This window comes from Varanus komodoensis, unplaced genomic scaffold, assembly GCF_004798865.1.
Source record: "Varanus komodoensis strain SLA01 unplaced genomic scaffold, ASM479886v1 scaffold1, whole genome shotgun sequence".
Lineage (NCBI taxonomy): Eukaryota > Metazoa > Chordata > Lepidosauria > Squamata > Varanidae > Varanus > Varanus komodoensis.
The window spans coordinates 57,097,367-57,111,614 of record NW_025335268.1 but is presented as its reverse complement, the minus strand read 5'-3'; the positions used below and the strand labels follow the sequence as shown (position 1 = coordinate 57,111,614).

The 14,248-nt window shown below is 42.1% G+C and overlaps 1 protein-coding gene across 1 annotated transcript in view; it reads right to left on the bottom strand.

Annotated features, from left to right (window-relative positions):
• Window positions 1-14,248, bottom strand: part of METTL24 (methyltransferase like 24) — an 82,434-nt gene that overhangs the window by 42,909 nt on the left and 25,277 nt on the right. The window contains exon 2 of the mRNA XM_044449180.1: window positions 52-150. Coding sequence (XP_044305115.1) covers window positions 52-150 — 99 coding nt within the window. The remainder of the gene's footprint in view (window positions 1-51; window positions 151-14,248) is intronic.

Here is a 14,248-nt window from a genome sequence, read left to right as displayed (position 1 = left end):
CCCATGGCATCTACTGTGATTTCCTAAATGAGTGACAAAAAGGAAACCAACCTGGGCAGTGCTGATATACTTTAGGAGCCGGAAGGCTTCAGTACTCAAGGAAGGTGTAGGACTTGCCCAGGGCTGTAGGTCTATGTGCCAACGCATAGCCTGGAACACCGAAAAGGAAAATAAATGAAATTAATATAAGCAAGACTAGAGCTGCACTCAACAGAATGATATTCCTGAAGAAATGATGCATAAAATTTCTTAATTTTCTGAAAACAGAAATAAAGCAGCCACATAATGCTGACATTTGTACTAAGGTTTATGGCTATTTACTTCTTTATTAAATATTAAAAATAAGAATTATAATCACACTGTTCAGAAAGCATCCTTGCATTGGGAGAGGCAGGAGAAAGATAAATTGGTTTGTACAAATACAAAAAGAGAAAAAATTATTATTTTTTAAAATCCTTTCACCAACAAGACTTGCTCTTGCATTTGATTGATCTGATCTTAAACCAAAAGTTAATGTAAAACTTAATTGAAAAAAGAAAAAATCTTATAATGTCAAAGATCGTTCAGGAATACTGACACAGGAAAAAAAATCAATGCCTTACAAATCAGTTACATTTGTATAACTGAAGTGCCTCTATATTTCCCGCATAAAATGAATTGTATACAAGGTATCATTATCAGTACAAATCAGATATTATGTCCAGCTTATCTGAAGCTTTGTATGATTCTCCACTGTTGATTATTAGCAGCCTACCCAATGTAAATATATTCATGCAGAAGTGAGCTTTTTCTTGATTGAATGACATAAGATGTCACATTAATCTAATGATCCTGTTAATGATCTAGCCACTGTAAACAGATTAAGACTTATGTCCTCTAATAACATCATTCTAAGCTTTCTAATCTAAATGTTATTACATTCTGTATATATATACCTGAAATACTGTATGCCACATTCAACCACATTCCAAAGCTCTGTAATTCAGCACAGCTAAATTCATCATTACTCATGCACAATGTCACACTTTACATTTTTTTGTAACACAAAGATGTACTTTTATGGTTCATTTTCTTGCAAAGTCCATAAACGGACAGGATTTCTATACATAACAATTCACAACCAGACAACACAAGAATACAAAGGACCCAGAAATCATTTGCCATATTCTTATCTTGCGCATTCTGCATGGTAAGATTTTCCCTGTGCGTGATGATGGATGGGCGGTCTCAGGGGCAGGGGAGGGGTGAGAAATCTCTTTCTCAAGAGATTTTTGTCATTTGCTTACTGAGGTAAGAATAAAGATGACAAAGCCAAAGTTTGCTCTGTATTTATTCTTGCCAGTGATGAAGAATGGTACAAGCGAAAGGACACAGCAGCACATCTGGAACAGAAGCTGCCTAGAAAGGCCTCGGCAGTTTTAGGCGGCCTATAAATATATGCATAAATGAATGAATAAATAAATGGGAGGTGTCAGTCAGAAACGGTGTTTCTTGCCTGCAAAAGAAAAACTGCTTGGACATGCATCCAGGAAAGCGGCAGTGACAGACAGACCATGTCTCAAGCAGTGGTACAGCGGTCAACTTTAACGCATAGGCACTCTAAGCACATGTGACAGATTTGCCCTTGTCTAGGGATATTGTATAATGGGAGCTTTGTATATAGTTGATTATGAATTAGCACATAACACATTCCAGGTGCAAAGCATTGCCAAGGAAGGAAGTGTATGTTTACAGAATTCCTGATATTTGCACACAGAATTTTTAAGTAGGAGCACTGCCTGAAGAGCACTGTCTTTAAAGTCATACAATATCTCAACCAATAACATTTCTGGGCTTGCAGAAACATGGAGCAGATAAGTCAATCAGGGCCAGCACCACTGTCCTCCCAAGGAGAGGCAGAATATTCTTGGTTCTGAAGTTCCTGTATTTGTCTCTCATAATTATCTGATTTCTAATTAGGATTGCTTATGTGTTTCCACTGTGCAGAACAAGCAGTTATTATATTTTTCCTAAAGTTCCCAATTATGATTTTCCACATTTGCAAGGATGGGGGTGCAGGACCCCCACAAAAGTGGAAAAACAGCATATACCTCTAGCTCCCCCAAACCGTAACTCTTAGTATGACCAATAGTTGAGCATACATGCACTGGATTCTCCCTCTCTCTCTCAGACTGCAGCAGAGCTCCTCTTCTTCATGCATTACATTCTCATGTTCTTATTCCCAACCATCCCCTTTCACTAGCGCCTCTTTGCACTGAGGAAATGCCATAGAGATTTGAATGGGTGGAACAAGAAGGCATGCTTTGGAAGCCTTCCCGCTCTCCCCTTTTGCTTCCTTGATCATTATAGGGATGACAATTTTCCACAGTAGGCCGCAAAACTCCAGGAAAAAAAAAAAAAACACCCAGTTGATTACTGATGGCAAACTCAGAAATAATCAAATTCGCAAAAGTTAAACCCATGAAAGCCAAGGTTTGTCTGTAAAATCTTTCATGTTCTTGTCAACTCTTTTGATCCATAATTCCTTTCAAAATAGGATAACATTTTCTACATTGTACCACCCCCTTTCCTAGGTCCTGTTTACTCCTTAAACTGTATGTAGTTTATGGAGTTGTAACATAACTGGAACATGCCCAGCTCTTTAGTAAGCAATTTTGCTTATGCATAGTGCTTAATGCATTTTAGTGAATTTATATAAATCTTTCCAAAAAGTGTTTTAAAGTGAAATGTGCATAAAACTCTATAAAGGTGCAAAAAATCTATAAAATAAACTACTCTGCTAATGAGGACATTGCACTCAATAAGAACATAAGAAAAGCCACGCTGGATCAAACCATTGAGTCTACCACTCCATTCACACAGTGGCAAACCAGCTGCCCACCGTATTCCTCAAGCAGGATGGGGGCAAGACCTCCACCTGCCCAAGATCCTCAGCAAGTGGTGAACCCTGCCATACTGCTCCTGATGGCAGAGGCAGAGCATAGACAGCAAGAGTAGTCATCATTGACAGGCTCCTCCATGAATTCGTCCAATCCTCTTTTAAATCCATCCAAATTAGTGACCATCACTACTTCCTGTGGCAGTGAATTCCATATTTTCACTATGCATGGTGTGCAGAAATACTTCCTTTAATCTGACCTGAATCTCCCACTAATCAGTTTCATGGGATGGCTCTGGGTTCTAGTATTAGGAGCAATAAGGCAGTGAGTACACCCACCCCAACCACTCCATTTCATTCAGCTCCCATCTTCAGAGTTTGGGGTCAGAAGAAAAGCCAAAAGCAGGGGAGGAAACTGACATGTATCAGTTCAAGACGGAACAGTGAGAGGATCTTACAGACAAGGGGGAGCTACCTGCCCCCCTGCCCCCAGATCACGGCTGCTTTTTCAAGCAATCACTTCATTAGCAGCCCTTTTTGTTTTTGCTTTTTCAATGCTTCTGCATTGTACAAATGTGTTTGTATTTTCTTTTATTATTTTTCTGCTGGTCCTTGACAAGTGCAAGCAGATTTTCCTGTCCGCTGTGTTCAGCCTGCAGCAATGCAGTTGCCTCATCAGCTGGTTCTATGACATGATTCATCTGAGGCCTTCTTGCTCTGAAAGAGTGAAGCAAGTGGGAAAACAAGAGCATATGAGCAGCTACAATGCACCTATTGTCAGGCAGAAGCTCCTGAATTCTAGCCTCTGTTTTTGTGAATCTAACTAGAGAATCAGATATTCTGTACCTGATTGCACCTCCAGTCAAGACTATCCTTTGGTGTCCTGAAAGAACCGGTGCTTTGTCACCCACAGCAACATAACGCTCTCATTTTCCTCTCCAGGGAAAGCTAGTTTCAATTCATGCTTTCTGTTATCTTTCTGAAGTTTGTCAGCTCAGGACCTTGGAAATCCTGTCAGCTTAGCAAACAACATTTCACACATAAAGTAGGACAGGAAAGGACCTGAGAAAGTGTCCTTGCATTAACGAAGAGAATTGCACCACCGCCATCCCCAGCAATCCTACGCGTACCTTTGGTGCGATCTTCATGCTAGAATTGTATAAAGTCCATTTTCCCCTGTGAAACACAGAAAATAGGATGTTCCCCAAGTGAGAAAAATCATCCTGATGAAGCCCCTGCCCCTGGCTGCAGCAGAGGGGGAGATGAGGCAGCAAGGCCACACCATTGGGTGGACAGACAGACCATCTTCGGGTAGCTTCCTCCTCGCCCTTAGTTCATTCATTCTGGTTCCTGGCTCCTAGCTGAGCAGATCAGAGGAAGCTGCCTCAGCTGGTCTAGGGGCTCTGGGATACAAGCAGCCAAGCTCCCAGGAACAGCAAAAAGGAGTTTGGTGGCAGAGTTTTGCTGGGGAGGTTGTAGCTTATTTCCCCCTTCTTTCCTCTTCGGTTTCTTTAGTCCCCCCTCCCCATTTGTTTCCTTTCTTGTTACTATCTCTTTGGGGAGATAATTAAATCTGAAAATGACACAAAGCTGGATGGAATCACAAACACAGTGGAAGACAGAGATAAGATACAGAGTGATCGTGATAGGTTAGAGCACCAGGCAGAGGCCAACAGAATGAAATTCAGTTGGGATAAATGCCATATCTTCCATTTAGGAACAAGAAACCAAATGAATCACTACAAAATGGGAAATAGTTGGCTCAGCAATACTGCAGAGAGAAGGATCTTGGGGTTGTTGTAGATCACAGGCTAAATATGAGGCAACAATGTGATCCAGCTGCAAAAAGAGCAAATGCTATTTTGGGCTGCATTATCAGAAGCATCTCATCCAAAACATGTGAAGTACTAGTTCCCCCATACTCAGCACTAATCATATCTCATCTGGAGCACTGTCTCCAGTTCTGGGCACCTACATTTTAAAAAGATGCAGAAAAGTGAGAAAGGGTACAGAGGAGGGCAACAAGGATGCTTCAAGGAGGCAAAGCCCTTTGTGAAAAGATTGAGAGAACTGGGCATGTTCAGCCTCAAGAAGAGAAGACTGCAGGGAGATATGATAGCACTCTACAAGTACCTGAAAGGCTGTCACAAAAAGGAAGAACAAGATCTCTTCCCATTCCTTCCAGAATGAAGGAAGCAGAATAGCAGACTTTAGTCTAAATCTGGTTTCTTTTAACTTAACACCAGGAAGAATTTCCTCACTGTCAAAGCAGTATGACAATGGAACCTATTACCTGAGGAAGTTATGGGCTCTCACTCACTAGAGACATTCAAAAAGCATCTGGACAGCCATCTGAGTGGAATGGTGTAACTTAGTCCTGCAGTAGCAAAGGGTTGGACCCAATGGCCTTCTGGTCCCTTCCAGCTCTACCATTCTATGAGTTGTTTTCATTCAAGATGCTCATGACAAGAAGAAAATAAGTCTAGTTCAGGCATTTAGGGAATTCCAACATGAATTGGGGCACATGCACCTGTTGAGTAGGAGAGATTTCTACATGAGTTCAGTCGAAAATACTCAGAATCCCCCTTTGGATGTTCCAACTCAATATGGGCCAGGTAGGAACGGTGAAGTCAGAGCTGCCATGTTGGGGATTTTGAGGCTTGGATGGCTAGCTGGCACACTTAACACTGTGCCCCCATACAAGCTGGAATGCCTTGCTCAGCTGTAAAGCCTGAGCAGGGTTTCTGCTGTTATGATAATCGCCTGCCTGCTTCCGCCACTGCAACCCCCATGCTGGGCTCCAGCATGGGTGTGAGCTGTGCCCTGCTCCCCATGAGTTCCACCTTGCCCTTGGCTGGTGCCACCATTGGTAGGAGAAGTGTCGTTGCTTTCAAGGAGGTGTGGGGAAGGGAGAAATGAAGAGGAGCTGGCTAGGAGCAGGGAGCCGTACCACATCAGGACCTCATTCTGGGCAGAGCCTTGGAGACTGGATCCTTTTCCGGTGGACACCACTAAGGGCAGCAGCCAAAGGATGGATGCCAAAGGATGGAACACCTGTTTGCCAGCTGTTCAACTTGTTTGGGACCCATTTGGGCCTACATCTGTGCCCTCCACAGAGTGGTGCAGTTTCTGCCGCCCCCATTGCTTGTCATAGCGGGGGGTCCCCCTCTATGCTGGTAATGAGAGTGCCACTACCAGGAAGAGGAAGGAATGGAAGTGGTCACCACCCCTCTTATAAGAAATAAAAAAGAAATGTATAAATAAATAGTTGTAGGAGGTTGGGAGCCAAACAATGGTTCCCAAACATTCAACAATGGTGCCATTTTGAGATGAGCTAAGGCTACTTTTCATTTACTTATAATACTTTAAATTGGACTAATTGCCAATTGCCTAATAACCACTGTTCTATGGGTGGAGACTGAAATGCCATGCAAACAATGAAACATATAAAAATGCAATTTTTAGAAAAGAATACACTAAAAAAAACTTTCAGGGAAAGTTCAGAACCTGTGACAGAAATGCCTTTTTTCATTGAAGCCTTTACAGCACCAGAAGAAACAAAAGTTTACTGGGCAAGGTGCTGAATTAATATACAACAGAGTTTATGTAGCCATATACTTCAGTCTGCTGTTGAGAAATGACATGCCAGCATGGAACGTGTCAGTGAACACGGCAGCAAAGTCTTCCCAAGAACAGATGGAAGGATGCAAGGGCAACACATGGAGCAAGGATGTAATGAGGAGCAAATGGCAAAGTTCAGAGACAAAAGTGGAAAGGCAATGACACCAGATCGACAGCCATGGACGGACAGCATGAGTCATATTTTTGCAGCTTAAATAAACACAGTCTTGCTGAGAGACGAAAATTCTGTATGAAGCTTTTTGTTCAATGAGGGAGGATTTGTCCCCCTTTCAAAGTGTGGAGCGATGATGAAAAGAACGATTTAGAAACTTCTTTATTCACAACCAGAAGGCAGACTAAACTTTTTCCATCATCAAAATTGCCCATTTGGACTCTCCATTTTCCATTACTGGTCAATGAATGAACTTGCATGACCTTCAAAACAGAAGCTAAAATACCCCCTTGCAACATCTATCACTGCTATCCCATTTCTAAGCAATAGCTGAATTACAGCATCCCGTCGAGAGAGAAGCCTGAAGTCTTTCAAAATCATTCAAAGCTTTGCTACAGTCAGGCAGACTGGAAGACTGGAAATCTAACAGATCAGAAGGCTGAGATGAGAATGAGAACTGACAACACATTCACAGGCCAAAACCAAAGACACATACACAGATGTGACCAGTTAATTCAGAAACATATTTGCAGCAACCCATATGCCACAGAAAAGAAAGAATTACGGCATCTCTCCTTAGAAGTATTTTTTTTTTTCAATTTACCTTCATAGGAGAGAAAGCTGTGCAACAAACTGAATCTCCATATTTTTACATTCTTCCCCTTCCTCAGCAGAAATTAGTTCCATGACAGATCTAAGTATAATTGCTTTTTCAGAAGAGAGCAAGATATCTGTAAATTTATAAATATACATACTGAACAAGGAAGGAGGCAGAGTAGACACAAAGTCAGGCGCAGCACTAAAGCAGTGATGGTCCCACCCAGACAACAGCGTTACCCTTTTAGTCCCCACTAAATCTAAAACCTCCAACTGACTTTTCAAAAGAGCCCAAATTGCATATTTCACACACACACAGGTTTCTATAGCTTCAAGGGCCTTCAATTATTTGGAGGTAAAGAGAAGGAGCTCACTTAATTTACCATCACAGTGAAACCTCTAGAAATATGCCCAAAGAGAATCACATTAATCTAAATTGATGTTTCAAATCATAATAATTGCAATAAGGAAGAAAATTGGATGGACCAGTGAATAGTCCAGCATTCATTGAAACTGTAGCCATACTGAAGCTAAGCCACAGTGGACCTGGTCAATTGTTCTGAATGAAAGATCACTAAAAAAAACCCCTGATTTTAATTTTTTGAAAAGCTCTAAGACATGGGTCCTCAAACTACAGCCCACGGTACAGATCTGGCCCGCCATGGCCATCCATCTGGCCCGCACTGCCATTCACCGCCCGCACACGTGCTTGCTGCGTGGGCAGGGAGGCGGTGGCTTACTCGCTTGGAGATGGTCTCCGAGCGAGCAAGCCGCTGCCGCCGCCTGCCTCCCATATGCACGTGCTCACCACTGCCTCACAGCGCGGGCGGGGAGGGGGTGACTTGCTTGCTCGGAGATGGTTTTGGACTCGCTGGGAGATCTCCAAGCCGTGCCCCCAGGCACCCCCACTTCACCGGCCAGTGACGGTCACCGCAGCCTTTCAACTGGCCCCCTATTCAAAAAGTTTGAGGACCCCTGCTCTAAGTAATGGTTTAAAATGTTGTTACAATTCAGTCAGTCAGCATGAAAAAAATTGTTTGAAAGGTGACATAACCTTAAAAAAATAACTAATACATGGAATAGAATAAATCATTTAAGAAGTGCCAGCAAATGAACCCATTTTCAACTTGTGTGATGGTGTGGATACATAACAGTAGCTTTACATTTTTACTTCTCTGCCCCATTCACCTGACACAAGGTGCCTCTTTAGACACACAGAATTATATATTGGCTGAATTCAGACACAATGACAAGCCATGCTGAAAAACCATGCAGGCATGGGTTGCTGTTATGTGTGAATTCAGCATCCCTGGTGAAGTGCAACCTGCTTTGTTTCACTTAGAGAAAAAATGGTTTGTTGTAAGGCTTCTGTGCTTCACCATGGTTCATTGTTATGTGACCCCAGTTACAAAGCTTCTGTGCAGTTTCCACATTTCTGCCTTGCCGTCTGGTGACAAGAGTGGCCATGGCTGCAACAGCCCCCATTTTCCTCTATCCTGTTCTGCCCCCAAGGCAGCTACAGCTGTGCTGATTGGCTACCTCGTGCTGCTTTCTCCTCTGTGCACGCACTGCAGCTTTGGGATACTGACGGCAGTGGGGCCTTGCACTGCGTCATCTCCAGCAGCAGTGGGGAAAGAGCAGCATGAGGGATTAGTCCAATATCAGGGACATGTCCTCATCTTCTCCCAAAGCCTTTGAAGAAGACTTGATGTAGAAGAGATATAAGCAGGTACAGCTAATTGTGGTTAGACTGTAAGCCAAGGAAAGATGTCTGGACCGCTGACCAGGACGATGACACAGTCAAGGAAGAGCATGAATTAAACAAACATACTCCTTCCCATCTGCTTGCCTAATCCTTTGAAAGTTATGGAAAATATCCAATTAAAATGTCAGTTTCTAATGCACAAACAGTTTCTCCATTCTGATTCTCAGATACGGGCCAGGCAAATAAGAATACAACAGCACCTGAGTTTAAAAAAAAAAAAAAATCTAACATCCCTAAAAGTTTCCAGTGTCTGTACTTTTACATTTTCACATTTTCTCTTTTGATACAATAGCGTAAATGCCACATCTATGCTAACCACAGTCTTGGAAAGGGAACAATAAAAGTCACTGTTGGGTGCATAACATGCAAGTTGTCTTTTTACAAACGAACCCTTGCATGCAAGAATGTTAGTGGGCTGTGATAGAAAATTCTTAGAAACAGATTCAGAGCAGTCCTTTTTAAACAGAAAGCAAAAACCCTCTATATACTTCTGTTGTAATGGAAGCCCCCCGTGCTTCCAAAAAAAAAAGCAAATGAGGGCTGTTCAGAGACAATCAGGCAGAATTAAGACACTATGAAGTTCCAAGGATCTTCTAGAACTGCTTACATTTTCCCGGATTGCTCACAAGGCACGGAACATGACTAGGGCAAGCACAAGGTATCTTGCTACCTAAGGCAGAAGGCAAGACTTTCCCCTCACACCAGTTCCATGTACAGAAGCCAAATGGACTGATCTAGCAGTTGACCCTTCCTTCAATACTGGCATCCTTCACTGTACTTGAAGACAGCAAGCTAGTTTACAACACATTGGGCATCTTATCTGGTTCTCACAGGTAACATCTAACCACCATTCCCTGCCCCTCAACGTATGTTCTTTTAAGTAAACACTTCAGTTTGTCTACTGGAAAGGGCTAAGCCTGCACATAACTTTATTACTGCAGTTTTCTCCTTCTAAGACAGTGTGAAGCTTTGCAAAATTCACTTGAACCAGCACCAATCTTACATTTTAAGGAGGTCTCAGCATTCCCTGGTATGTCACTGAATACATGATGCAGGGAATACACTCCATGAAGAATGCAGCTGGTTCTTCAGCCATTCAGGAAACTGTTGTACTTTAATGCTTTCTTTTCATTCTGCTTTTCCGTACAAAGAACCTCTGTGATTCCAATTATTGCTGGAAGATCTGAGTAGAGAAATGGCCCTTTTTGCTTCTTTTTGTCCCAGTAGACTTGTCAGGCACTGGGAAAAGCTAACCTAATTGTACTCACATACCACCTTCTACACTCCATCTGTAAGTTTGTGACAGAGCCATGTCCAGGTTTTGGTTTTCCTTCTTCTTCCTTTCTGCCCATTTTTTAAAAAATCCTTTCAGATGAAAGTTCTAGAGAAAGCTTGCTCATGACATTATGACAGTTTAGTTGGCTCCAAAATATCAATTCCTCTTGACTGAAGAGAACACCCTCTTTCATAAAGTGGAACACCATCTGACGTACTGATACCTGATGTCCCATTTGCCCTCCTTCGTTTTTTAAAAGTTCACTTAAAAACCTCTAATTTATGTATCTGTTAATTAGATTTATATCCTGCCCTTTTCTTTTTAAATAATTCAAAGCAGCTTACATCATTCTCCTCTTCCTGCTCTCAGTCGTATCCCTACAACAACCCTGCGAGGAAGGTTGGGCTAAGAGTCTGTGAATGGCCCAAAGTCACCCAAGTTGGTTCCATGGCAAAAGAAGCAAGCTATTATATCTTAGCATAAATACTCTGGGGTTAATCATGCTTAATAGCAAAGCAGCACTAAATAGGCTCAGATCCAGGGGGATGAGGGGGAAAGTTGCCTCTATCAGCAGGCCATTTATACATGTAGCATACATTTAAAAAAATTAAAAACTGCTGGCTGGGAAAGATCAACAACCATCCTCACTCCTGCAGATCCAGGCCTGCCACTGAATATTCTCTATTGTCAGTTTTTACTGCAAAAGGGCTGCTTCTGTAATCTTCCCTCACACGACACCAGCATATCTGTCCATCATGCCCAACCCGGTCTTCTCCAGCTTTGCCCACCCTGGCACTCTCCAGATGTTGGCCAGGGATGAGTGGAGAGTACCAGCTTATGGAAGGGTGTGGAACACTGCCAGGAGCACCTCACCAGGGCCTGTGCCATCACCTGCTCCCTGATCCTGCTCAACCTGACATGCCAGGGACTCCACCTGACAGCTTCTGCATGTCAAGTGTGTGGTTTGCCTCTGAGCCTTGGTCCCTCTTCTAACAGATGGTCCAAAAAAAATCCTCAATGTTTTCAATATTTCCCAGCACCTTTTGTTCCATTTGTTGCTGTTGCTCAAGCCCGTGTTTCTTCTCATTTGCTCTCACTATCCTGGGCCTGATGGGCCACACTTGTATGCTGATGCTGTTGACCAACTCCCACGGGGTATCAGAGTCCACAGGATGACGAGGCGGTATGGATAAATCATGAGATGAAAAATGAATAGAATGGCTGCAAGAGAAACAGCACAGATAGCATCCCCGTCACCAAAAATGGGCAATTATTTTAGCACACAGAAAAAAGAACATGAAACAATGGATTTTCATGATGGTTTGGCCCTGCCCTAGTTAATAGAGCAAGGCATTTTCAGCCATTAGAAGTACCTCTTTCTTATTTCCATTTATCTTATTTCCATCTAGCAGCTCTCCAATGACAGCTGAATAAAACCTTATCCATAATACAGCTGCTTGCTAAAGGCATTCTTTTCCAAGATATAACTGCATACTTTTGAAAACCAGTCTGATTTTTATAAAAATCCTGGGTCTTCTTTGAATTGTCGTCTGGGTTGATGCTTTCCCATAGACCAGATCTGCTTTCAACATACGCGTCCTTTAAATAATCTGCAATTAATATGGTCTCATGTGAACTTTGCTGGTACTCCTGGTCGAAAATGGGGTTTTTGTCCTATCCCAAAGAGCACAAGAACATACCACACTCTCTCTCATGCCACACATACTGACTGGGTTCACATGATCACTGTAGCTCATTGTGGTTTATTTAAGCTACAATGAGCCATTGTACCTGCATGCACCAGTTAACCTATTCAGACTACTACCACAGCTAGTTGGGTCATATGAAGTTAGTAAGGGCAAGTTGTTGGCATGATTAGCAAATCACTCACAACCCTAAAACAGCCCACAGATTATGGGTGGTTTCTTAACCATGTCAACAAGTCACCCACAGGCAACAAACCAAGCTGCAGTTGCAACTTGCATATTCAAAACAGACCCACACACACATTGGTTTATCATGTGACAACAGGCAAATACTGTCTAGCATATGAGCTTAGGAAAACACCATGTTCCTGAATTGGAGGACAAGGCACTTAAAGACTGGGTTCAGGTAACACAATAGCCTATTCACAAGTGGTTAAGTATGGGTTAGGCATGTGTTGTTGAACCATAGCTAGCTGTTGTGTTTCTGAATCCAGCCAAACTAATAAGCCATGGCTTGTTAACCACAAACAACTCATGAACAGAACCCATGGTTTGTTGTTAGTTTTTGAACTATGGTTTATTTCAGCTGGGTTCAGACAACATAATAACCCATGTTTCAACAACCATGGTTCAACAACAACCCATACTTAATCCCTTTGGGGTCAATTGTTTGATTTGACCCCAATCAAAGTGTCCCTCCAACTTTGTGTTGCCAATAGAAGCAAGTGAAACAGGATGCAGAATCTTCTGCAAACTTACTTGGAAGTAAACACTCCTGAAATTAATGTGTCCAAATCCAATTAATTCTGTGTAACAAAAGTACATATACTGCAATTGCATGTGACAGCTGCACAAGGTCTAAATTCTTGTGCTCTGTGCACATCCCACAGTCAATACCCTGACGCACAAAATAGTAACCTACTTCTATGGCTTGCTCTGCAACCTAAGCAGCCACATTACCTAGACCCCGTAATCTTCCCTTGGATTTGTGTCGGCCTGCTCAGGACTATAATCACTAACTTGTTTGAATGAAGTCATTTGTCTCTGACTCCAGTGGACCCCAACATGTGTTGGTAAATCAAATGTTATTACACTCTCCAATAAACTGTAAGCAAATTTGCCTGAGGCAAGACAGATCTAACTGCTTAGCAATACCTTCTTGTACACTTATGAATGCGGGAGGGGGAAGCCATCTAAACGAGATGGTGTAACTTAGTGTCCTGTAATAGCAGGGGGTTGGACCCAATGGCCTTCCAGCCCCTTCCAACTCTACTATGCTATAACTGTATGATTAAGAACAGCAAATTAAATTGCCCAGATTTACATCTTTTAGCTCCTTCTTCTGGGAAAGAGATTCCTTCATTTTAAGACTGTTTCCATATTAATTTTAATTACTATTTTGGTCCATATACATGAGCATTTTCCTTACAATTTTAAACAATTTTTAAAACAATTTGAACACAATACCCCACGATCCTGAAGTTACTGAATCTGAATAACCCCCCTCTACACCCCCACTTTGAGTCATTTTCTTTTTTAGCAATGCTGCCCAGTATCAGCTGGCAACTATAATCCAAGACATTCTCATTTTCTGTGCTTGCCAACATATCTTCCGCTTTCAAGGCAGACGGGCACAGAAGAATGACAGACACAAATCTGTTCTTGCATGGCCATTTTATAAGAAAGCAAATCAGACTTCCATTCTCTGCTAATTAATTTTCTCATCACTTTTTGGCATTTCAGCCAAGATGAGCACAGTCATTGCATGTTAAGAAACACCAATAAAATGAAAAATATTTGTGAGCCATGGAAACAAAAACTTCCCAGCTCTCATCTCCAGCCTTTGATTAAATGAGACTGGGTATTTTTATCTCCTTTTGGAGTATCTAGTATGAAATTTTAGCTCTGCTTTTGCTATAAATTTGCTAAACTAAACACAAGGATCTAAATGCACACACATGCTGATGTATTTGAGGTCACAATCCACTCCTGTGCCAGGGAGTGCCATATTCATAAGGGACAATGACCAACAGTGCACCACCATGATGCCCTGTTATTAGAAACTGCATAAAAATCAAGATGAACTCCTTTCATCTGCACAATGCAGAAACTATAAGGATGTTTACATTACCCTGTTTAAGCCCTGGATATTGTCCTCTCTAGGGGGGATTAAAATCAAGTTTAATTTTACTTTTGCAGAAAGCAAGGTATTGTCACCCTGTGTCACAATTAC